Source organism: Gallus gallus, chromosome 3 (genome assembly GCF_016699485.2).
Source record: "Gallus gallus isolate bGalGal1 chromosome 3, bGalGal1.mat.broiler.GRCg7b, whole genome shotgun sequence".
NCBI lineage: Eukaryota > Metazoa > Chordata > Aves > Galliformes > Phasianidae > Gallus > Gallus gallus.
Window position 1 is genome coordinate 14029950 of NC_052534.1, and position 26971 is coordinate 14056920.

At 39.5% G+C, this 26971-nt stretch overlaps 1 protein-coding gene across 6 annotated transcripts in view; it reads right to left on the minus strand.

The window, feature by feature from the left end:
• Window positions 1–26971, minus strand: part of PLCB1 (phospholipase C beta 1) — a 425847-nt gene that overhangs the window by 137384 nt on the left and 261492 nt on the right. For all 6 annotated transcript variants that reach the window (XM_046939523.1, XM_040698205.2, XM_046939524.1 and 3 more), the window contains 6 exons: window positions 21928–22068; window positions 15267–15346; window positions 10228–10281; window positions 9615–9690; window positions 3880–3980; window positions 2330–2496 (listed from right to left, as the gene is read on the minus strand). In XM_046939523.1, coding sequence (XP_046795479.1) covers window positions 2330–2496; window positions 3880–3980; window positions 9615–9690; window positions 10228–10281; window positions 15267–15346; window positions 21928–22008 — 559 coding nt within the window. In that variant the 5' untranslated portion in view covers window positions 22009–22068. The remainder of the gene's footprint in view (window positions 1–2329; window positions 2497–3879; window positions 3981–9614; window positions 9691–10227; window positions 10282–15266; window positions 15347–21927; window positions 22069–26971) is intronic.

Consider the following 26971-nt stretch of genomic DNA (forward strand, 5'->3'; position numbering starts at 1 on the left):
ATATATACCTACAATTCATTTAATATACAGTGAACTGCATTCCCAACTCGGAGCCAAAGTATTGAAAATACTGGGTCCCCATGCTGCCCTCGATTAACCATTTCCTTTAATTTTAAGGCAATACACTCAAGATCTGCACTGGGGCATGATTAGCAGAACATGCCAGCTGCCACAACTCAGCTGACAGCAGGATGCATAGAAAGAGGTGGTATCTGCAATGCTGAGGTGGATGACAGGTTGTGCCAGTCTTGTGAGAATTTGCTGGACATCACTGCATGAGTTTGAAGACAAAACAAATACAAAATAAACGAACTCTCTGACTTGACTTTCCCTTTATAAATTCAGGCTTTTCTGAGAGAACTGATTCTGAAAGAGCAATATAAATCATACACAAGGAGGAAGGCACCTGTAGAAGAGTGCCTACACCAAGTGTGTGCACCAGTGTGAATGAGGGTAAACAGTAAGAGTCCCACAAATCTTACTTGGAGGGTGCTGGCATATACCATCCTAACATACTTCTTTATGAGTTTGTTTCATGCTCCCTCCTTATTGCTAGTCAGAAGGAGGTTTCACTGTGACTTAGGCGTTCTGTTAGCACACCTTCTTCTAATAAATCTTCAATTTGGCTTATATGAAGTGCCAATATTTTGGTAGTAAGAATGATTTTTTATATACAGATTTCCTTGCAGCTGATGTGAAGTAAGATAAGCACAGAGCAATATTCTAATATTTACACGGATGACAAAGGAAATCACAGTGTTTTCATCCCATGCCAGTATTCTCACTGACATCAAAAGACAGGGTTGTGTAAGCATGACAAAGAAATAGGAGTTAGATCTCCATCGAAACACCAAAATTATGTGGACTACAGAAATAAGAAGCCTTATGAGAAAAATTACAAGTGTTTTGATTTCAGACCATGTTGATGACTGTATCAAGACTCTCAGGTTGACTACAGGCAGCCACCTAGAACTTGCAGCAGGGACTGCTGAAATCTGCTCTGCTGCCTCCTGAGAGATGCTGTCAGGGCCCTCATCTAGGTCAGGTGTGGGGAGGTGAAATAACCTGTAACAAAAGACTCACACAAATTTACTGAGATCAGCTGAATTGCCACCTGTTCTCCATATTAAACACAATATTCTATTTCTGTGTGTACACGTTTGTTTCCATGCTAGCCTAACAGCCAGTCTGCTAACTGCACAGGAAATTGAGAGGGCTGCGAAAGCATTCAAGGTACAAGATAAGCAATGGCCTCTCTCAGCTATCTGAATCCATACTGCAGAGAAGCATAGACTGGGCAGTACAAGGATCCCAGCCTGGGAATGAAAGAATAAAACAGGTAGAATCAGATGCAGCGCTTGAAGAAGCTTGGACTATAAAGAGGCTGTATATTTTGACTAACTCTGTAATTGTAACTACGGACTCTATTACAGACCTAACAGCCTTCACATAATTACTTTGGGCCAGAAGATGCAGCCAATATTCTGTCAAAATTCCTTATAACAGTAGAAGAAAAAATTCTATTTATAAAAAGCTACTGACAGGATCCTGCCTTGACAGTTTTATTTAACTGAGGATTCAAAGACTTCATCTCTTTGATGCTGTTTTGACCCTGATTCTTCAAAGGAGAATGCTTAGCAGCTAGTAAGGATGGGTCTGAAATCTTTGAACCAAAACAATATCTTTATACAGCTCTGCTTTTCAGGATATTCCCACACCCCTAAAATTTCTAAGTTATTAATACATTAGAAGCTGGGGTAATCATCGGTACATGTGGGTTGGAATAAAATAGGATGCAGACACAAATTCAATGCTATTTTTACACTTGTAACAAAAATCTGCTGAGATGTATGCAGAAGTTCTTTCACTCTATTTGGCAATAGTCCCAGTTACACCTTAGACAGCACCTGAGATTTTCAAAAGGGCATTTTCTGTGAGTATGGCACACTTTCTAAGAAAACAGAGGACTAGACAGAATTATCATCTTAGTTTTGATGCTATCAATTGCTTCTGTAAAATTCACATATCTGTCATTGTGACAGTATGGTTTCTGCTGAAGTCTGCATACCAAAGCAACTGCTCTGAACTATCAATTACACATACAGGAAAATAAATACCAAAACCAGACCATCCTCTCTAAATTGATTCCAACTAAATACATTTAAAAATTAACCACACGATGTCTCACAGGCTTGTATTATTCAACAGCAGATAGTTGGAAACGCAATTGGATTCTGAACCAAATTTTGCTCTAGTATGTACTGCATTATAATTGATTCACTGTTTCAAATTAGAAACTGAGCACAATGAGAAAAGAAAAACCACTGACCTTTCTTCGCTAGGTTACTGTTGGGTTCATATTTCTCAATCAGTTGTTGAACTTGTTCCTGTTTTAATGGTGGATAAAGGATTTCATTTAATCGTGGATCACGTTGCTTAAGATTTATAAATTCCATCATCTGATCAACAGTAAGGTATGGTTTACTCTTGGCACCACTAGAGAAAATTAAAGCAAAAGCAAAGCAATTAAAATATGATTCCTTGAAATCTTGTTCAATGTCTTATAATTTCCCAGGGAAACTGAAACAAAATTCAAACAGTCATACAATAAAAAATCGATGTTCCACTGGGTCTCCAGACTAGTTTACCTTGCCAGCATTTAACGACAAACATTCTTCACTAAACATCTAGGAGCAAGATTTTTAAAAGCATTCAGCATTATTGACATCAATGGCAAGAATTAGAGCAATGCTAAAAGCTTTTCATTCCTCTGAATTCCTGGAAGAAAGCAATTTGAGAAAGTAAAAGAGATGATCTGGAATTCAGTCCTGAGCTTGCCGCAAACACTCCACTGCAACTCCTGGCCTAACTATTTGGTTTTACTGCTGAAAAACAGCAGCCCTGACTTCATTATCTTAATTATACCGGTATTTGCTTGTTTTATAAACCTGCAAAAAAGAAGAAGAAGAAAAACTAAGCACTCTGCAAAGTAAGTGAAAAGATGTCTATTTAGAGTTAGCAAAAAGAGTAGAGTTTTGGTACAATTTGTACCCAGATGGAAATCTATGAAGGCCCATTGCCAGGTGCTTAGGATTTTCCACAGCACTCGGGACTGGCCTAGTTCTGCTCTGCAAGAAAGCAATGGGAAGTCAATGGAAGCAAATTAGGTCACGGCTGAGTTCTTCTAATACCTCAGCCTTAGAGAAAATAAGCACAGAGAGGTGTAAGGGAACACATGTTGCAAAGATATAGTCAGTAATTGTTTTGGTGGTCTGGCGATGTATTTCAGAAATCGCTTTCATATTGCTTCATGTTCTGATTCCATTGATCAGGCTCTGCTAAAACTGGGAAGCACAATGACTTGCTCTAAGGGCCAGAAACGTCTTGGAATAATTCAACATGAGCTTTATAGCTTGTAGCTGAATGCATGTACTCAGTTGTAGATGGCTGATAATTTAATTTCATGGCGGCAGTTCCAGTTCCAAATCCTAAAAGTCACTGCTTTTTCTCCTACTCCTAATTAAGCTTTTGGGAGTGGTTAAACATATTCTCATGCCTATTATATCTTTTTATTGCTTATTACTCTTCCTTTATTTTCACAGAAGCCTAAACTGCTTTCATCCAAACTGCAAAATGAGACCTGGCAGTTAAGCTCGCATAGGATCTAAGGAGTCAATTCTGGCAATCAGAAGTGGAGGCAAAAGCTTGGAACAAGAGGAAACTTTGATCCTAGGTTAAACAATATTCTTGATTGACATTGAAATCTGCTCTTCGTAGTCAATGCATGGTGCTATAGACTAAATAACCTACTTCACTACCACCCCTAACCCAGAAAATCAGCGAAGGGGAAAAAATAAATAAATTAGTGTCTTTTCTTACAACTCGGAAAAGATGTGGTCGATTTCAGGTCGAGGGCAGAGGTTGTTTAAGAACACTCTGTACACGTCGGGCGTGAAGTCATCTTGAGGGATTGAATCATTCTGTGAAATGGAAAAAAAAATAGTGAAAGAATGAAATGACATTTTTATATGTTTTTTTGTAAACAGATCGCTTGCTACTGCCCTTTTTTGATATCATCCCTGCAACTTAGAGGAGAATAAGTTTTGCCTAACAGGAAATTCCTGTGAAAAACAGAGCAGCTTAAGAAGTATATTTAAAAAAAAAAAAAAGTAAATTATCCATCTTCTTTCCATAATGCAAAGTTCTTTCTTGGAGCACCTATGAAGAGGAAAGAAAGGGCATCTCGCAGTGTAACTGTGTTACCTACAGATAACAAAATCCCAATGAAGCCAGTGAGCTGGCCAATATACTTAGGTGAGGAAAATGGCAGTACACTGTACTTGTTTTCCCAAAGCTTTCACAGAACCAGGGAACAAATTGGGCCACTGAGTCATAATTGACAAGCTTGTTCTCTAATTGCAGCAAAAATGTTTCCTTTTCCTTCCTGAAGGTACACGATCAAGATACTACTGAAATGTCCTCGCACGCTGTAGCTTTTCCATACCTCTTTGCCCTAACCACTGAGGGCAGCTGATTAGGCAATCATGTTGCTTTTACAGAAATTGATAGAAATGCTTTAAACTAGACACCAGCACTTTCTCTCGCCTTTTCTGAAGTTAAGGACAATTTACATTCAGTCTTGCTTCTAGATGATATTTTCATCATCCCTATTATACCTGATGATTTTTCTCTGAAAAAATAGAACAACTGGTTTTAAAGGAGAGGATTTTGGAAATGGAACAGTCCTCTGTAAACTCAAAAGTTCTCTTCCTCCTTGCATGTGCTGTCTTAAAGCTCCACACTTTTTGCAGAAGACAGCATGGACTGATTCTTTCGAGAGGCTGGAAAAAAAAAGAAGATCCCAAGGAAGGTGCAATCTGAGCAGTTTTGTTGGTGCCGAACAATAATGATGCGCCCACCGGCTTCGGCTTTTGCATCAGTGCACTGAGAGGAAAATGGCACAGCAGTTTGCATTTCATGGAGAGAAAATCTCATAAGGAAATAAGGGAAACAGAACCACAAAAATTGTGGAATGCACACACAGAAAATCTGATTCTGAATTTCTTCCATGCAAGTGAACTTTATCAGAAGCTATGAAATGTCATCTCTGGAAGCACGTGAACCTCTCCATGGCTCCAAAATAATGCTTGAATCCGACGGACCGGAGGAAGAAAATTTTAATTTGAACACAAAGCTGTTTGCTTATAAATGCTGTTGAGCCGGCTTGTGTTGCGAGCAAGCTGCTGATGGAGGCAATCATTGCTTTTATTTATTCCGCCTGTTTAATGCAGTTTCCAAGGGAACCGGAAGTGTCAATTCAAGCCTTTGGTAGAAGGAAGGAAATTCTGCAGTACTTTTCCTCCTTTAAGTAAAAAGGAAAGGAAAAAAAAAATAGCCGTGGGCGTCACTTTATCTCTCCTTTCATCTATGAAATCTGTAGAGGCCCAGGTGGGTCTGGTACCATGATCACCATTCAGTGACTGTGTTCACACATGCAGACTGGGCAGCACCCTGCTCCCCCTCATCAGCTTCACATTCAGCTCATGGCAATAGAAGGGCAGCAGCACTCACACCACTACTCCTTCCTTAGTTTGGCAGACTACACAAGTGGCTGCTACACCTGCTTAAACCCTAACAGTGTTTCCCTTCACTCAGCTGGAACGGTTCAGGCAATAACTTGTTCCACTCAACTCACACATCCCTTATTCAGACCTACCTGCTGCAGGGTGAGCTGCTTCAGAGTTCACTCATCCCAAATGACCCTATACACTTTGCCATGGGATCAGCTTGCTGAGCCGGGTAACTCCCCAGTGGCATAAGTGCTAAATCCACTGCAGCAGTGGATGAAGAAGTGGGAAGCTTGAAGCTGGAGGATGGCAAGAGTTGCTTTTGGAACCAACTGCTGGTGGCACAGCTCTACCTGTGAAATTTCATCTGCTGCACTCTGATCAGTTCAATCTTTTGTACTTTTGGGTGAGAGGACACTGACACTTGTTTTCCTAAAGGCTGGGATACATAGAGCTTGCACATTTTCTTTTTCAAGACGGCACCCCAGTATCCACAACACCAACAACGACTGTTCAACAGGCTACTGGTCCCAAGCCCATGCTTCTCCTAAGGGCATTTTTGCTGTTAATATTGTGATCACCAAAGAATTAGTCTCCTACTGACTTAACATATTTTTTCCCTTTCAGAGGATTTGAAGGTACTCAACACTGAAAAAAAAAAAGTGGGTCTTTTCTTATAATCTGAGATCTAGGCTTTTATTTCTCACTTAGCTCTAGTTAAGAAAATATACCTCACAAGTCTTCAGCCATAAATACAGACTCTTCTAATGATTGTTTCCTACCAATAACATAATTAGTGGGCTACAAAGATACAGAGGGGAGAGAAAAGCCTTGTTGTAAGCATTAACCACCCCAGGCACAACTTTGGACAACTCTGCTTGGGTTCCAAAATTCTGCCTGCCAAAATGATTAACATACATTGCCCCATTTGTCATTCTGGTCTGAGCCATTCACATCTCACTGGAACCACCCACGCACCTTATGTGCTAATCTCTTTTTTGAGACTGAATCACAAACTTTCTGTTACACATTAGAGCATCTCTCAATTCTGTCTTTGCGAAATACTGGTATGCAATTTTATTTTGTGATTAAGACTCTCTACTAATTTCAAGCACTGTTGATTTACGATTTGTCTGGTAACCCTTCTGTTTTTATAACATCTATATCCTTTCTATTTTATATTTGGCAGCACAACAGCTAATTCAGATTATTTGCACAGATAGGATTCAACAGTTGCCTGTTTTATTTTGTGTAAACAGTCAAGTTTGCTGGTGCTTCCCTGTGAACCTCCACATTAACTGCAGTGCAGAAAGTAGCCTTCACAACCAAAGAGGCAACTAAAATAACATTCTTCCAAAGCTATAATCCAAAACAACAAAAAAACACCAGCCCCACCCCCATCAAAAGGAAAAACAAAAACAAAACAACCTAGCCAAGATTTTTAAAACTATAGTTGAATCAGATGCTAACCTAAAAAATCTCATTGGCTTTTTTTAAAACAATTTTTTTTTTCATTTTTATTTAACAATCTTCTGTTTTCAGATCTGCTGGATAACAAACACTTTGGAAAATCAGATCATGCAGGGCTTGGTCCAGCAAGACTCTACATAGACCAAGCCCAACCCAGAAATAAAAATATCCAGAGTTTGCAAATGTTCTTGACTTGAAGTCTTTAAGTTATCCCATCGCCTCAAGTCCAACTTTTTCTGTATCAGGGACAGAGTTCTCAGTGCTGTGGAGAACCAGCCCCTGTCACAAGGTCCCTATATATGAAATACAGAATTCATTTTAGGCTCTTCAGGGGAGTTTATCTGGTGCTTTTCACCTACAAGGTGATCTTCCAAACAATGAGAATTCTTCCTCCTCTCCCACAAAATATATTGCCTACACATGGTCCCACAAGGTCTCCTGGCAAGCCTGTACTCAGGGAATTTGCTAGAGAGGGGCCAGCATGTGCTGAAGTTTGTGACACTCCACCAGCAGCATAGCATAGGCTGTTTTATGCTAAGGTCATCACATGAGATACATGAAAGACTGTCCCAGTCCTAAAGCTATGAATCAGGAAGATGCAAGACTACTGGGTGATGATTTGGCATCCTCTTACAAATGACTACGAATTTAATTTTGTGTTTTAGCATCATCTACATGTTTTGAGAGGTGTAGCAAGATATAACTTGGAGTTAACAACCCCTACATCTTTCTAAGGAATGAGAGGTATGTTTTTGTAGGAAAATTGAAGAGAAAATCTTTAGAGGGTTCTTCACCAAGTATGAATGCAAAAAACTAAACAAAAAAAAAAGCCCACAAAAACAGACAAAGCAAAAATCATAAGAGTTTAATCTTCTTGAGACACTTTCATGAATACTCTGAAAAATTTGGTGCAATTTCACTGAGGAAAACTCTCCTATATTCACGTCTTGTTTGCTGCCTGCAGTCCCATGTTTTCCAGGCTCTACAGGAACAATAGTTAGCAGGGCAGAAAAGCTGTAAGATGAAGCTGAGAATGTATTTGATCAAATAAACAGGAACAGGAAAAGAAGGAACAAAAAAAGAGCTGCAGATGAAGCACTGTTTTTTTCTACTTCATTACCTCTATGAGATTCAGAGATCCCTTCTTTTCAATAGATTAGCTTCTAAAACATTTTTTTTTCCAAGGTGATCTACACAGTTTTCTTTGTTGCATGAAGCGTGTATCTCTTTTGTCCCAAACAAAGAAAGGATCTACCTTACACTATGAATACATTTTCATGATGGTATCCCAGCAACAAGTATCCAGCAATGTCTATGTAAAATTGACTCTGCTTAAATAAACAGCAGAAAAAGACTGCAGCTTTTTCAAGGACTCCAGAGATGTTTAGATTTTTTTGCAGTGAGAAATAAAAAATTATTTTTCATCTTTCCTGGCATCAAGTACATAGAAGCAATAAATCAACTGATTTTGAAAGCAGCACTTCACCTATTCCTTGCCTGTCTTACTAAAAAAAAAACATTTGCTAACAATTAAATGAAAATCTATCTTGAAAATACATCTTTTCATGTTTCTAACCTCATAACATTTTCAACTAGTCAAACACCTATTTTATACTCTAATATTTAAAGCACTTCCTTCAGCTAAGGTTGCTGTAATCTTTTACATGAATACTCTGAAATCTATGAAGGAAGGTCTCAGCGGCAAGTGGTATCTGAGGTTTGGCCTGTGAAGATTTTGCACAGCTGCACTTCTGGAGCAGCAGAAATTATCTCTATTACGACACCACTGGGGAAACAAAGGTTGAATGCACATCACGGCTCAATGCTTTCTACGAGAGGGAGAAATTAGGAGATGCAGGCACTCCTCTGCTACACACTGGTTCTGTCCCATGTCTTAGACTTAGTAAGGAGGAAATATCCTGCAAGAAGCTTGTTGAAGGAGAATCTTCACCTGAGAGGAAAGGCTAAGGATGCATTAACTAAAACTAACTGGAATCTACCATTAACTAGAATCACTCACTTGATTTCACTCCGCTTGAAGAAGCCTTCTTAAGGGTGAAGTACCAACCTGCAAATGCTCCTGGCTGAGCAGCACACAATGAGACATCCCCACAGCATTAGCAGCTTTGACACTACATCACTTCAACATTTATTCCATACACCTTTTAAATAAGTTTAAATAGATGAGAAGGAAACGGATTACACCATCATCTTCATGGCAAGCCAAACAAGGCTCTCAAATTGCACCTGGAAAACTGTGTACTGGTTACTGATACTTAAAACATTCTCATAGGATTTCTCCAGGGCAGATCACACAACCTTCTGACTTTTCCCTTAATCCATTTGCACTTCTTCCAGGCACTCTTGGTCCATAGACTATTTCAAATCAGAGATACTCCAATATTCAAATGGATAACAGTAAACTCTGTGGGAAAAAGTTCCACTGCTGAGGACCCATACAGGAGCTAATCCAGTGAAGCATGATCAGCCATGACCAAATCATACTCAACAGAGAGTAAACACCACTGCATACAAATGCAACACTTTGTCAGGTTAGGAATAAATTCAGATGCTTACCCTGGAAGATGGAAGATTACAAGCTTCTAATGCTGTCTCTACACGTTTTCTGTCAGCAGAAAACAAGCGGTATATGCTGCAAAATGAAAACAAACCAGAGGGAATTAATTGGCTTTAAGACATGCCTTGATGGCCCACATGGCTTAAAGGCTGGATATTGCTTCCTAGTTTATCATGTCTTTAGCCATTTTCTTCCATTAGCAGGCTGCTCAGTAAGACAAGTGAGATTAATGAGTTTAATTCTACCCCACACAAGCCCCTGTTACAGAGGATAGTTACTTGAAAAAGTCACCACATATCTCTTCAAAACATTGTGATACACAATTTGAATACATTTATCCTTACAATGCCTATGAGCTAAAGAAATGATGTTAGGCTTTTTAAAAAATTAGTCACAAGTGGAACAAGAGCAGAGAAGCTAAACATCTCACTCAAAATCACAAGGGCAATCTATGTCCAAAATATAGTTGAACAGAATCATCCTTGGGGTATGTCAAAACATATGCTATAGACAGACTATTCTAAACAGAAGGATCACATGTTCATGCCCGATGTTTATTCATACTCAAAGATTAAATAAGACTACATGGTAAGAAAGGACAGCAACACTTACTTCTTCAGAGGAATGCGTCCTTCTGGAGTCACCTGTAGTTTAAGTTTTGTGTAGCTGCGGGGATAAAAGCATGCTGTTTTATTACTACAATTTTATTCTTACTTTTTAAAGTACCTTTGCACCAACATTACAGCTCAACACTTTTGCTGTGGTTATGTGTTAAGTCCCAGTCAAGTCTTTTGCCAACATGAAATTCTGCTGGGATACCAATGATAAGTGAATATCTTTTCCACGAACAATAATACACCTATAGTGCCAAGAAATGTCAGTCTTGCAACAGGGCATTGCAAATACCACTAATGCACATAGTTATCATCCCCCCCAAACTCCTTCTCACCCAAGCTGCCAGCCACTCACTATCCTTTTGCTGAAGGAGGCTTCTTCCTTTCAGCTAGGCCCAGTGCAGGCATAAATACTGGTTCAGCTTCAGCACTGTCAAATCCATAGTAGTAGTAGTGCAAATCAGATTACACTACTGAAAAATTCTCAGTGGGACAAATGGCACTTTCAATTTTGCATTTTGTCATGCCATTGTTCCAAAATACTAATTCTACCTTTGATTATCTTTAATAAAAACATTCTTCCCTGGTGGATGAATATATGCATGCAGTATGCACCATATAAACCACATAAAGATGCTCAGTTTGAAGTAATGCATAAGCATGTATCAAGGAAGCACTATCTACCTTTAGCTCACTAACATCATAGAATGACATGGCTCGGAAGGGCCATTGAAGACCATCAAGCTCCAACTCCCCTACCATGGGCAGGGTTGTCAGCAATCAGATCAGGCTGCCGTGGGCCCCACCTAATCTGGTCTTGAATGCCTCCAGGGATGGGGCATCCACAACCTCTCTGGGCAATCTGTTCCAGTGCCTCAGCAGCCTCTGAGTAAAAAATTTCCTCCTGGCTTCTAATCTAAATCTCTGCCCTTTTATTTTAAAACCTTGTCCTGTTCACTATCAGATCATACAAAAAGTGAGTTCCTCTCCTGATTATAAGCTCCTTTTAAGTAGTAGAAGGCTGCAGTGAGGTCTCCCAGGAGCCTTCCCTTCTCCAGGCAAAACAAGCCCAACTCCCTCAGCTTTTCTTCATGAGAGGTACCCCGGCCCTCTGAGCATCTTCCTGGCCTGTTCTGGACCCGCTCCAACAGCTCTGCATCTTTCTTGTGCTGGGGGCCCCATGCCAAGACACAGTACTCCAGATGGGGCCTCACAAGAGCAAAGGGATACAATCCCCTCCCTTGCCCTGCTGCTACCCCTCTGTTGATGCAACCCAGCATACAGTTGGCCTTCTGGGCTACAGGCACAAACAGCTGGCTCATGTCCAAGTTTTCCTCCATCAGAACCCTCCAAGACCTTCTCCAAAGGGCTGCTCTCAGTAAGTTCTTCTCCCAGTCTGTACACTTTGTGTATTTTGTGTATTTTGATTGCCCCAAACGAGGTGCAGCACATTGCACTTGGCCTTGTTGAGTCTCATTCGATTCATGTGTGCCCATTTTTCAAGCTTGTCCAGGTCCCTCTGGATGGCATCCCTTCCATTGCACCTCTCAGCCTGGTGTCATCAGCAAACTTGTTGAGGGTACACTCAATTGCACTGTCTATCTAATTGATCAAGATGTTGAAGAGCAGCAGTCCCAAGACCAGCCCCTGGGGGACACCACTTGCCAGTGGCCTCTACCTGGACATATAGCTGAGGCACAGAGGTAAATGTCTATCCACTTGGCTGCCTGTCCCATGATCTCTCTGGCAAGGCATGCAGGCTGCAAAACTTGACTGGAACAGTTGCTGTACTTCTTCCCTCCCAGAGGCTGAAATTGCCCCTGGATGTTGCACACAACTACGCCTACCGCCTACCTCCCTAAGCCCTCCTATTACACAGCTCTGAAGGTTTCTCTCTTTGACCCTTAACATTGCCACTCCTCAGCTGGGAAGAAGCCAAATTGCTGGTAAATGAAATGTCTGTACCAGCACAAGTGTAGTGTATATTTAGCAGTCCTGGACAAGCCCATAATATTTCCAGTCTGCAGCAATATAAAAATTACATGCTGAAAGCATCTATAGGCTGGCAATTATACAGCTTTTGAATTGAGTATTTAAAAGCATCTCAGGATCTGTGATTTCTCTCACATGCTGATTGAGGAGGCATCTTACTTCGTTCACATCTTTTAAGTAACTGATTCAATGCCTATTGAAACAGTAGTCAGACAGTAGTGTGAGTAGCTAATGGGAAGCAGTTGGGCCTATAGCAATCATCTGATGTTCCTCCTAGCACGCAAGGACCACTGGTAAGCAGCATAATGCTCACCAGCAGCAGCCTGCAAAGCATACATTTTTTGGAGTGCTTCATCTCTTCCATTTGAATCTAATTAAAACTATAAATGAGTTTCTCTGTAACATGATCTGTTGAGAAATGTGGCAATGTTGAAGTATTTCACTTTTTTTTTTTTCTTTTAAGTATATTTTTAACTTTACCCACTGGCCTACCAAAAGAAAAAGAAACTGCATGGTTCTAATAACTTTTCCTATTCTTCCCAACTGAAAATGCCATTAGTAACCACTTCAAAGACATAATATGTGCTAATATCCCCAAGTCATGTAGGAACATTTTCACAAATCCTTATGTCCTCCTGTGCATCTCCTGAAAACTAAAATATCCCGTGCTACTGTGTCACCAAAGAAAAACACTACCCACCCCAGCCTCCAGCACTGAGCTGGATTTAAAAAAGTCATAGTGCTTCGTTAAAGGAGTTGTGTTGTCTTCTATTTTTTGACACTTTTGAACACAGTAACATCGCAGTTAATGTGACTCTAAGAGCGACAAACTTTGGATGTAATACTGACCCAAAGTTTCCACAACAAAACCACCTCATGCTTACTACAGCACTTCAGTACTAGTGTGCTGAAATGGTAATTTTTTATCCCAACACAAAAATATACTGCAGCATTACAAGAGAGGAATGTGTACTTTATAAACAAAATGGCATGTTTTATTAGCTATATCCTCCCAAATTAACCCTGTTTTTCTCATCTGACCAAAGCAGAGAAGAAGCTGCTCAATCTGTTAAGTAATGCACTTCATTCAGGGACTGAATGCCACAAAGAAAACATTCCCTTCTAATTCTGCTCTAATGCAATTTGCCTTTCTATTTCATCAAAAGGGTACTGACAGGACTGCAACCAATCCTTTGCTCAAAACAGTAATTATAATGGGAAAATAGTTTTAATCTTCAAAGTCAAAGATTCCTTAAGTGACTCTGATTTGGCATCTGTGCAAAGAACCCTGGAAACCCAACAGTTCCCAAGTGATTTATTAATTAGTGGAAAAAAAGACACAGGAATAACATGCTTGCTTGCTAGTGAATTGACAAAATGTGTTCAGTGACTTTATCTTTAATTAATATTGCTTGAATAATCATAGAAAAATGGCTCCAAATAAGACTGGTTCTACTGTACTGTGTGACAACATACTCCTTTGAATGTCACAGGAAAGCACACACTAAGTACAGCCCCAGTCCTCCCCATCACACACCTGTCAGCCACGTCTGTTGGCCATCTGGGCCTCTGAGCGATAAGGACATGGAAATCCAATATCAAATCAGCCCTGTAACTCATCTACAATATATGGAGCTGAAGGAAGCAATCTCTGTTCTTTCTCTCACACAGAGCTGTGTTGATAAAGTGAAATCTAATTTAGCCTCAACAGCTCAGGAGTAAATAGATGAGTCCAATACAAGCCCTGCGATGCTGACTGTTAATATGTACTGTCCTGATGGAGAGAGGGGAAGAGGGGCCCATCCCTTCCAAGGCCTGTGGGCATCCAGAAAGACCTGAGGGAAAAAAACATTTTCCCTGTTTTAGACAAATACATTTCTCCGCTGATCCATGAAGGAACTTAGAAGACCTTCCAGAAGATCTACCTAGGTTAGCACACTGTGTCAGCATGCAGAACTAGAAGGAAATGTTAAATGTTTACGTTCATTTGGGATTTTGTTTGCCTTGTATTTCATTGCCCAACAGGGCAGTATCAGATACAAAACTAGAATTCCTTTAAGGTCCAACTTTCAAAGTTGGTTTCTTTGAGAACTATTGCTGACTTTCATCTGCACCACTCAGACTCTGAGAAGGAAACACATACACTCCTCACAAACCAGTAACTGAAAAGTATGTTCCTGGAATTGAAGTTAAGCAGTCAGGAACCTTCTGACTGAAAACGGTGCGTATAGCAAAACTAGGTATGAGCAACGTTATGTGGTCCACAAAACAGGTGGGTTAACTTATTTCTTGGACAGAGACAAAACTTAGTAAACTAAGCCTCTACTTGGTATTCTGCTGGAATGAGATTCTGTCTATGAGCAAGAATTGGAAAACAGTGAACTGCATTTAACCAGTCAACTTGTAGTTCTTAAAGAACAACAAAAAAGGCTAGCAAATATCCTAGTTAATTGTCATCATTATCTAGTAGGCTTTTTCGTGCTGCTCTCAATCCTCTGACTTAAGCAGTCATCTCAGCATGTGCATTTATCATCCATTTGAATCTTGCTACCCTCAGATTTAGTTCTCTTTCCTTTCTGAGATGTGTTTTTACACCCCAAATGTGCTTTTGTACTTTGTTGAAAACAAGTCTGAATCTGTGCACTGTGCCAACAAACCTCAATGAGCAGATTTACAGCTTCTTTCTAAAGCATGCTAAAATCAGAGAGATTAGAAAGATAAATAATCCAGAAGCAGAATATTATTCAATATTAAATGGAGATCTTCAGATTACAGCTGAAGTTGCTACTCCTGCATACAACAGGAAGATGGTATTTAATACTTCTTCTGTGCTGTGACTTAGTGAGCAGAACCATACCAAGACTTCTTTTAAATGACGTTTAGATAACAAGCTTTTAAAAACAATGAGAACGGACAGCCTATGTTTACAAAACTGACAACTCATTAAAGCAGAAACAATAGATGACAATGTGACTAACAAGAGAAAAGGAAAATGACGCAGATAAAAGAGCAACACCCACAGCATTAAACACTATGGCCACTTACGCTTTTTCCAGAAATGCGTCCCTTGACATGTTCTGTGCCAACAAATTTGTTGCCAAACTGAACACTTCATCTGACCATTCCTACAGAAATAAAAGTTGATTAAATGAGGCTTAGTTTAGATGTTTACTTTGCTTTTGCATATTTTTAAAAGTGATAGTTAGCAAGAATTGCCTAATGAAAGTCTGACCTTGATTTTTCCAGCCACAGTTTCCCTCCTTGTCTGTAGGATTAGAATTTCTCATTCTGCAAACAATGACGACTATTACAGACATACACATACATATAAAGATATCTCATTCCACAGTATCGGAAAAAAGTCATATGGACAAACGTCCTATGTAAAGCATTGTTAAGAGCCTGGGAGATGTAACACACACATCCCAGAAAAATACATTTTCTTGTGTGTTTGGCACTATTCCAGTTGACATACTGAGGATTAAAAAAAGAGACTCCATACAACCATCCTTTAAAGTGAGGCTGAAAGGGTTTACACCTATCTGAATCCAGGCAAATCTGACAGCACGGGGTACAGACCATAACATAACATGTCTCTTCCTGAAATGCCTCTCCTTGTAAGTTTGTTTTAGGGGCCTCTGCATCACTCCCTCTACAGACTTGAAACAATTCAGACAACAAATATCACACCTCATCTCTTATGGCAGATACTGGATTAAGAACTGTAATTACAGATTCCATCTGAGGTCTGATCAGCCAACATGAGAAACACTCTTAAAAACAAACCAGAAGATGCATATAGAAAAAAAAATTCCATTCTGATATGTTGGGAGAAGGGTGCAATGCCAATTAGAAAAATTCCACTTCCCCCTTATACTGTGATCTTGTTCCCCACTAAGACAACTTTGTCTCTGGCCAGTGCCATTGGGAACAATTGTGCCCCGTGCTCACGGGACGTTTCCCTTTGCCTGCAAGCACAGCGCTTCTTCCAGATCTCCCTCACTTTTCCTTTCATTTTTTTCCTCATTCCTAAATGAGTTCCTGTAGTCCTTCCACGAGGTCCAAGACCCTTCCCAAGCTTCAGTCAAGACTGATCCATGCATATAACCTTAAGTTAAGACTCTCTCAGCTTGTCCTGTTGCTCGTTTCCCTTACAGCTCGTTTTCCTTAACAACTTCAGCACATTTTTTTCCCTTGCTAACTTAGTACCTATTTGCAGATTTTAATAGCAGTTCTTTTTAATCACAAATGCAATTTTGGATTGCCTGTGCTTCACTCCTTTAAAGAAAGGAACAAAAATAAACAATGTCTTTTCAAACAATGGGATTTTTTTGCCCGACTTGATGAAATTTTCTGAGTTTTTTTTGAAACTAAAATTGAGTTTTCTTTCACATCAGTGCAGATGCAAAACTCCCATGGCCACACACCCTCCCAGATGTATACTCTTCAGGAGTTTTCAACCTCCTCTTTTGTTGTTGTTGTTGTTTGTCTTTTTTTGAGGAAAAATATAAAGAGGGAACTTCGTTTTGACAGAAATTACTGACGATGAAGAGTACACTTGGCTTCCAATGAAACAAATGTTGCTACGTTACTTTGGAGCTTACCAGCTTGATTTTCCTAAAGAGCCTCAAGCTTCCACATGATGAGGTGATCAATTTCAGACAGGCTACGAAGTCAGTATTTTATATACATACATTTTTAAGGTGTTCAGATTTATTCTCTGAAGTGATCAGATCTGATGTCTGTGATCAGTCTCACGCAGTCATTCCCAATGAGGATGAGATAGAGATACCCATAATGTTACCTCCATGTAGGCTTTTGATATCCTCAAACTACCAGAGCCGTAAATCTGCAGTTTACAAATTCACACCTCAGCCCCTGCTCAGGAGGGATATTCCTGGCAGAGAAATATGGATATTCCTGCCTCCCTTCCAAACAGTCACATTGTTCAGGAGTTAAACAATTCCTGCTGAGATATTCTTCCCCTCCACTTCTCACGACTACTTCCATTTTTATTTCTCTTGTTTTTCCTTCTTAGGTCTAATTTAAAAAACAACACAGGGGTGTGAGAAATAGTAAGAGAAAAAGTCAGCTTCTTTAGGAGCACGACTGCTCTTCTGTGACTTCTGGAACAGAATGTATAGTAAGTGCAGAATCCTTTTTTCTTCTTGGCAACTCATTTTTCCAGGCTCAAAATAGGCTCATCTTGTAAACACTGCTTTGTTTGGGCACTAATAATAGCAGTTAAAACTTCTCCTTGTGACACTAACAGTTACAAAGATGAATAGCGACAAAAAACGTTGTTGAGAAATCAAAAACAGATCTTTTAGCAGATCTCGATTGACTTTGTTTTGATTTCACTGACTCTGCTGGGCTTAAAACTATTCTCTAAAAAGTAGATTGATGGCTTTTCAGGAGTAACCCACACCCCAGCTCTTCCTTCTCTTTGTCCAAGAGCTTGTTCACAGGAATTTAAGGGGAACTCAGCTATTACACGCCTGTCACGAATGTTATTTATAAACACAGGCTTGCCATGTTCCTTTGCTTGCTTTTCCTGGCTCTTCTAGTGATCATATTGCCCGTGTGAAACATTCTAAGGGCTACCTGCAGGCTGAGCCATTCCTAATGATACAGGTACCACATCACAAGTAATACCTGCTAATTGCTTCTCACATTTTTAGAGTGTTCATTCCAGGCACCAAAAAGCTGCAACTGAAAAACCAAGATCAGAAAACATGCCAAGGATCACGTCATCTTCCCAGGCATTGGTCTGAACCCTCAGCAGGAGGGGAAACAACAGCCCTGAGCAAAGACCCGAAGAAATAAAGGAGATGCTTTTGACTGACTTTGATGGGCTGCACCAAGCTGTGAGCCAAGATGCGTCTCACTGCTTTCACCATCAAATGGTTCCGTTTCCTTGGTTTTTCTACATGGTGTAGAGTAAAGCCTGCCCCCCAAATCCACGCACAATGCTCCATGAAGCTTCCTTTACCAGCAGCAGTGACTCCAGAAGGCAGCGCTTGGTGAGAGTGCTCGGTGGGGTAGAAGGCTGTTATGTGTAGAAAGAAAACAGCCTACTGCGGAAAGGTTATAACAGCTCTGAATCACCACAGTAGCAGCAGACTCCTGTACAGTTGCAACACAAAAGGAAAATATAAATCTGGGTATTTTGAAATAGGGCTGCAGCAGTGCCAACAAACTGTTTGCGGACTGATCCCTTTTGGTATGGGAAGAAGCTTGCCTTCCAACACATTCAATTCCGAGCGAGTCACATCCGTCACAGTAAGAGCTTCATGAACCTGCCCTCCTTTTGGCTACATTCTGTTACACTAATTCATATTTATACAGTTCCTGCAAACTTAACTAACAAATCACGTAACTGCTCTGTGCTTCGGTAGGTAGCATGTAAGCAGCAGTTCATTTTGAGATCTGTTGCTCAGTGAACTCATTTCTCTCATCCATTACATGCATCATGATACATCCCCTAAGACATTTATCTCAATGGGAGAGATGAGATCTTTTTCGTAAGAAATGACAGAAGAGATCCTTCAAAGCATTTCCTTCAAGTCAGAACTGACTACGTGAGAGACAATGTCCTTGCATGCTTGTTTTGGTGGAAAGTTAACAAAGAAAGTTACTGAAATCCTACACTTCCAATATCATTACAAATTTTATCTTAAAAATAAAAAAGATATGAATTTATCTTATTTTAATATTTTACTGTACTGAAAAAGCTCTTAAATATGCAAAAAAAAAGGAGCTGGAAAAAAAAAAAAAGATGTATATGCTGGGAAGCATGTTAACAACCTGTGAACCATCTTTGATATCATTTTACTTAAAGAGGAATTCACAATTCTTATCAATGGAACTGATCCATTGCTCATTAAACTGAAGAGAAATAGAATTCCTTGGGCTCTGAATAGGGATCTCTATGGCCAGGATGTACGAGAGTGGTGTGAACAGAGTTGATGTGAATCAGAAAAGAGCAACAGGAAAGAGACAGGAAAGATGGGAAGTTCAGTTTTGAAGTTAGAGAATTTGGCGGGAGAATGAAATATCATAGAAGAGATGCAGAGGTCCACAGGTTGGACTTCATGTTGGAAAAGAAACACGGAAAAAGAACATCTGCTCAGAAAAAGTGCAAGAGTAAAATTATTTCTTCATCCTGGCTTCTACACTAGTACGTGCTTGTAAATGCTCACAAACCCTGTCCTGATACAAGCATAGACATATCATGCTGAAAATAAGCAAGAATTGCAGCAGAACTACTTCTGTTCATCATCCAGATGTGTCCAGCAGTGTGCTTTTCATTACCTAAAGGATTTCAAGCTGCTTTCTCTGAGCAAACCAGCTGGTCAGCACCCTTCAGCTCATCATACTTTAAATATTAATTGCCTTCTCCTGGAGGAATGCAAATGAAACAAAAACACTGTAATTTTTAGCCCTTGATTTAGCTCACTAAAAGCAACTTCAAAAGGCCACAGCTCAGGTCTTCATGACTTTCCCACAACTTAAACAGTGGAAGTGATGGACAGTAAGCTTTCTGCAAAGGAAGGAAATCTCATAACTGAATTATTTTAACTGCCTTGTTAAGATCTGTACAGTTTACTTTGCCTCTCTCCTACAAATGACTGACTGATAGATATCACACAGCTTGAAAAGTTAAGTATCACAAATACAGGGTTAAAAATAAAAGCATTCATGCACTGAAAAGGGAAAGATGGGGGAATTATTCACTGGCACTTCCTTTCCCCAAATGTTAGCAAGAGGTAGGGTCAAAATTTGCATGTGTGACATTGAAAACTTCTTGCATTTAAAAACCTTCTGAGCTCCGCAAAGAGATTCTTTTTGCTTAACGTATTTACTTATAATGACATCTGAGTCACTCCATGGGTCGTGGAGATGCTGAAGAGCAAATTCTGTGGTCTAGTTCATGTAAAGTAAGAAAACATGTTAAACAAGGAAAAATTCTTAGATGTCTTCAGTAGCAATCAAACTCTGTTTTAATTGAAACAATCAGGATATTTAGTGAGAATTCAGTGAAGCTAATCTGCAATGCTTTGAGAGAAACACACCTTCAGGCAACAACGTCTGACTGATACAGTATGCATTTATTTGGTCTGCCACATTTACTAATAACAAGGAAAACTCAGATTCTTTGTTGCTCAGATCACAGAAGGTACTCAGGATTTAGAAAACCAAAGCTTCTCCAAAACATGGTTTTGTCGACAGCATTTCAAGGTTCCATTTAACAAACAGAAAACGGCTCTAAAATACAAATTTCTGAACTGTTTGAGCAAACAGATTACGGTTCAGTGATTGCTGGCTAGACAAGAAAACAAGAAAGGACATATGCTTCTGATTTAGGCGATTTTCCCTTGGTAAGAGCTAACAATTTTTGCCATTAAAGCTTTAACATACCTTTTAATTTTCTGTCATATGCTTAGTTTTCCCATTGAGTTGTATCAATTGCCTTCATTTTTGCAGTGCTGACTTTCTTAACCATGCCTGTAGATTATAGCTATGTGTTCTCAAGTCTGAGAACACCACTTCCCACATAGCTTTCAGTGGGATCACCGTGAACTCTGCTTCTATGCTCTCATATCAAAGAAACACAGGGAATTGTGTTCCCATCAGATTTACCAATTGGCTAATGAAGAAAGCAGAACCAGAAAGTTGGCAAGCAAAAATGAATCTAACTAGGTTTAAAACTTTCATACGGATCATTTTTCAACTGGTCTGACATCTTCTGGTACCTGTGTAACAACAGAGTAACTCCTCATCGTTGTTAAATAGCATCTGGTTATGGAGGAATTATCTTTTCAGAGCAATCTAATGGAGTCTAGGATGAAATCTGTATGAAGGGGTGTTCAGTGCATGGTTATCTGAAGTTTACCATCTGAGTTTATCTACATGAACAGAAGTGGAGAGAGAAGCTGTTTTTGGATGCCATTTTGGGATAGATAAATCCATGAGCTTCTGCTTCATGAAATACAATTAAGTCATACAGAAAGTGAAAGAAGGAAAAAAGTAAACATGTACAAGTAACAACTGTAACTTGTTTGTCAAACACAACTGTGTTTGCTGTGGTTTGTTGAACAGAAATGAAGTACTGCCTACCTACATGGAAAAATTACTTTGCTAAGGTACAATTCTTTTCAAGAGATATTGGCAGGCAAAATGCTTGAGTAAAACTGAATTTTGAGCACCCACAGAAAATGTCATGAGGGTAAGTTATATTAAGTGTCTGCTTGCTGACGTACTTGAGGATGCAAGGCAGACCTGTAGACTCACAGTGCTCTGGCACAGGCCAACCATAAAAAGTTGACAGATTGTCCCTAATTTTCACACATAGAACTAGCATAAAAGAGTGATAACTACTGAAAGGCATCAATATGTCTTATACTCCTTATAGCAGAGTAATAATTTGCATATATGATTATTTTCACAGTTCTTACTTGGGCTTTAGATAGAGTAACAAGCAATGTTCTGAAGATGAGCACATACATCTGCGACATAAAATTTGCTGAATATATTCCCAGAAAATTATGATTGCACATTTCTTCTTTCATATGGAACAGCAAAGCTCTATAGCAGAATGGAGGCTCATTTCATAGCAATCTCCACTTTTATCTCATTTATCCATATCTCAAAGCAATACTTTAAAAAACATTAATTTCATATGACACAGATAAAAGCATATTACCTTCGCTATATCCTCTTGAAACGCCACCAAGTTCAAGTACGATATATTGACCAGGTCTGGTCCATAGACAACAGTTATCATTCGATTTTCAAGCCGACTTCCAACGTTCCCAGCATCCAGCAGCTCACGCAGCTTTGGATCCTGCAAGTAACCATATCACAAAATACTTAAGTTCTTCTGCAAATACTTCAGTTTAGAAAATTTGTCTTACTTCAAATATTTTAAATGAGATCATACTAGGTTATGGTCTATTAGTTCTTCATTAAAAATTGTAGTGTTATTAACATATAATATTAAAAAAACACTACTGTAAACCTTTCAAAGCCTCTGAGGTCTGTATTAGCACAGTACAGATGAGAAACTGTCCAGCTAATGGCTGCAACCTCCTATTGTCAGCTATTTTGGCTCTTAAGCAGATGTGAACTATTTCGCTTGCTGAATTTACACCATCTGTTCAAAGGGTACTGGTCTCAGCAGAAGAATTCACTCTGATTTTACTAGATCATAGATAAAGCTCAAGAAAGGAGAACTTTGCTTTTCATAGTTCATGCTTTTCAACTGTGGAATTGACTACCTTAACTATAAAAAATGAATAACATAAGCTTGGTGATGCTCTCCTTCCTTCTTCAAGTCCAAAAGGCTATGCATTATTTATATTATGACATCCATCTCACTACATAACATTTACATGAAGGAAAGATATATATTCACTGTCTTACTAGCTAAGAATAGTCTGAACTTCAACTTCATTGGTAGCTTAAGCATGTGAGAAACAACTTCAGGTTATTTTGTAGTTAACAAGTTTCTATCAGATCAGGCTGTAGCATTTCCAAGAAATGCACTCACAAAGCATGAAAACTGCCTGGTTCTTGACGACCTCAAGATAAAGTTTATAAAGGCAAAGGTAGATGAAAAGCAGCCTTGCGTGACTGAATTCAACCCTTTAATAGGGTCAGTATAATTTGAAAACTCAGGTTTCCTATCAAGCAAGATTTTTCAGTCTGGTATCAATATTTAAAATGGACAGCAAATTAGATCATCACAGAATTACACTCAATTTCTTCACTAATCCAGAAACAGATTCTGTGTAGAGATTTCAAAACTTCACAAATCCATAATGCAGGTTATACTCCATTCTCTTACGAACCCTTTCCCACCACTGTCTGCATATACATTTGTTATTTACAGTACTTCTTAATATTCAATAACTTATGAAAAACAATCAAAATTTCAACTAATAAAAATTAGGCTTTATATTTTAAAAAATGACATGAAGGGCCATTTCTCATGGATCTCACATGAAACTGTACATCCACGAGACCTCAGCTGAAAAGACAGCAGAGTTATGCATACATTCACCAACTATTTCCCAAGGTTTGGGAGAACATTTTGAAGTATGGTATACTTTAATAGGAAAGAAGCTACAAGGCTGTCTATCATAGAACGCTGAGCCTCATTAAATACTAGGTACAACGGCAAGTGTTGCAGGAAAACAGAATGATCCTATTTGAGAGTTTAAAGGAGGAATATGTTTGTGCTCTGAGACAAAGAAGATTTCATGAATAAACAAATTAATGAAACAGAAAAGCAGAAGAGGGATATAAAAGTAGCAGTTGTGTTCCAGCAATGCGGATTTGAAGAAAGACAAAGAAATTGTGTTAATTAAGATCTAGGAGAAAAGCTAGAGAGATGCCCTGAAGATACTAAGTGATGGAGTACTATTAGATGGGTTACTTTCTATTTTATTTACAGGCTGGATGTTATAAAACACTGTTTAATTTCTTTGGGAGATGAGAGTTCATCTCCTTTTTAATTCCTATTTTTTCTAACCCAAAATCAAACTGATAAATGCTTCTACTAAAGTGGTTGGCTGGAAAGAAGATCATTCTTCATGATCTCAGATAGGACTGTCCATCTGTTTTTATTCCCTTTCACACACTTGTCATCCCTTTCTTCCTTTCCCTGGCTGAAGCTATCGCTCACAGTATCACTGCTGGTGATGAACTGCAATCACACCAACAAAAGAAAGAAGGTAACCTTTTCGCTTCATATTTATAGTCAAATATAAGATACATCTCTGATGGATCATCCTCTAGTTTGTCTAAAACACATGTTAGTCATGCATCACAGAACAAAATAGAACCATATTTGAAAGGCAGATTATTTATTTTTCAAAGCAAAATCATTTCCCCCCTCCCCCCCCTCGAAAAAAGAAAGATAATTTGGAGCTGGCTCAGTAAGGGCTTTAGAAGTGCACAGTAAGTGGCCAACCGGGCAGCATCAGTATGAAGCTGGTCTTCCAAATCATGAAACTTTTCTCCAGGTTTTAAAGGCAAGAACTAAGACAGATCATTCTCTTTGGGTTGGCTTGTTAGGATGGGTATTTTTCTATTCTGTTTATGATTTCTCTAACAAAATTTAAAACACACAATCCCTTCTAGCAACACATTATCTGGCTGCCATGTAGCACCTATTAATAAACGGCATCCACGGTGTATCCTGAGGCACTTCATCATAATCTGCAACGTGCTCTGTTGCACAGACTTAAAATAGATTATTACCTATCTATAGCTATGGGTTCAGTGAAAGGAAATAATCTTGACACTAACAGAATTCAGGTCCTTTCTCACCACTGCCATCAATGTATTTGCCATGGCAAAGGAGCTCCGCTCCTTTATTACCACATATAGCTGCAAATGCTGCTGAGCAGACCAGCAAAATATCCTTCACCAACATCCTGAAGACTATCAAAGCTCTTCGAACCAAAGATCCTTTAAAATGTCAGCAGGTTTTACCGTGGAGATGAAGATCCTGTGCTGACAGGAAAGCATAGGGGAAAAAAAAAACACAAAAGAACAAAAAAACAAAAACAAAAACAAGAACAAAAAAACCCCAAGCAGTATGACCAAATTCAGCTTCTTTTATGTAAATTAGATTATTTTGATAATTCCATTTTGAGGAATGAGACTGAAAGTCTGCTGCTGTTTGCAGCTGCATTTAATATACTGGCTCATGAGCAGGCAGACTGGCTTTGAGAGTAAGCACTTTGCTAGGCTGGGGCCTCATTATGAACATATCAATCTCTTAGGGAGACATTCAGAAGAGTGATGTCTATTAAATAATGATTATAGTCATTTTTTAAACATCTAAGTTACTGAAGCTCAGTCATTTTAGGGAACATGTCCATGGGATGCTCAATAAACAGCAGGCTACTGATGAACCCTGTTTAAGTCACACCACACCAAGTCTGCAACACAATGATTTGATGATTTCTGACAAAGAAACATCTTACACCTCTTTTATTGAAAAGGTTTGGGTGTTAGCTTGCATCTTCTCTCCCACTGAGGTCCAGCAGGAACTGCAGCTCAAGGAGCAGAGCTGCCTGAAGACCAGCCCTGAAGCCAGGCCAGGAAAGCCAGTGTTTATGCCGTGACCTCTCTGCGGTTAAAGGGCTGACAGATTCCCAGGGGAAGATGTGAAGTGTAAGCAGGAGAGTACAGAGGAGGTGACAACGATGGCACAAACAGCATTAGAACCCATTAAAGATCAGACGGTCTGCCTCAAAATGAGGCAAGAGGTGGGCAGAGGGCTCTCTGCTCCTTTGGGAAAAACAAAACAAAACAAAACAAAACCCTCCTTATTTGTTTCTGCAGTCTTCTCTATACAAAACTATCCAAGAAAAATATACTATAAATCAATCCAAAGCAAAAATAGAAAGTAGAAGACAAAGACAGCCAGAAACATGAAAAAAGGGATTATGGAATTTCTACCATGTTTGCGAGCAACCACTGAATAAAGACAATTTGTTAAAAACCAGGATCCTGTGTACAGACAGACCAAAACAGATTTCAGTCAGACTTCCAAACTTTCTCCTGCTGCATTTTCTTTCACTGGAAATCATAAAAATAATGTAAACCTAAGGAGTTTAATGACAGTGACACTTTAATTGCAATCTCTGCAAAGACTGCATTCAGCTGTGGCCGGAGTTAAGAGAATGCAGCCCAGTGCTGAAGTTCCAATCACTGCACGCTCTCCTCTGCACATACAGCAAGCGCCGCACATCTTTTAATACGATCGCTGTCTCTTTCAACTTGTTTCTGAGAACTTGCTACACACCATCTGGCTGAGAGGATGTGCTGCTTTTTTTAAAACACACTGCCATACATATATGCAAAACGCTGCCGTGAGATTTTACAGATTAGCCCTTATAACCAATTAGCGACACATCTCACAACGTGTCATTTGATGCAGAGAATCGCGACACAAGCAGCAGCCTGGGAGCTCTAGTGCTGCTGCAGGTCACCTCATGCTGCATGAAGTATTTGGATATCAGATAAATAAGGAGGCACAGTCACTTCTCACAGAAAGTGGCCGTGACCCAGCTTCCTTCCAACAACCTGCGTCTGCTATCCAACTCTCCTTTACCCTCTCCAAGCCAAAGGCATTTAGGATTCCCTTTGTGCAGCTCTCAAGCACTGACTTGAACACATCCAAGGTGCCACCTTGGATGCAGTGCAACCTCTCGTGTTCCTAATGCTTCATTGAGCAATGGCAGTGTTCCTGGGAGCAGCTGTCTGTCCTCAGGAGGACATTAAGCATGAGTAGAGCCTGTCAGACTCTAAAGACTTCCCTCAGGGCCTAATAGTTATGGACAACATGATAGCCAACTGGAAGAGTAACAAAAGACTCAGCCAGAACTTTCAGGTTCCTGAAAATGATGTAACTCGAATGCTGCAAGATAATCTTTTTTGGTGTTAGAACACACTGATTTAAAATGCAAATGATCTAAATGAGTGATTATAGAAAACACCACAGCCCAAGTTGAACTGCAGTAACAGTAGTGTATACTGTCCTATTTCTCACAAGTGCTGTCCTGATACTACAATTTGTGTGGCAGGCATAAATCAGGACTCCTTTGTCTATACTGCACACAGATGAAATTACACAAGCATGCATTGTGTACAACAGTCCTGTGCACATAACATGTCATGCCTTCTCTACTCCCAAACAGCTGCCAATCAAAACAATTTTCCTCTCCATCTCA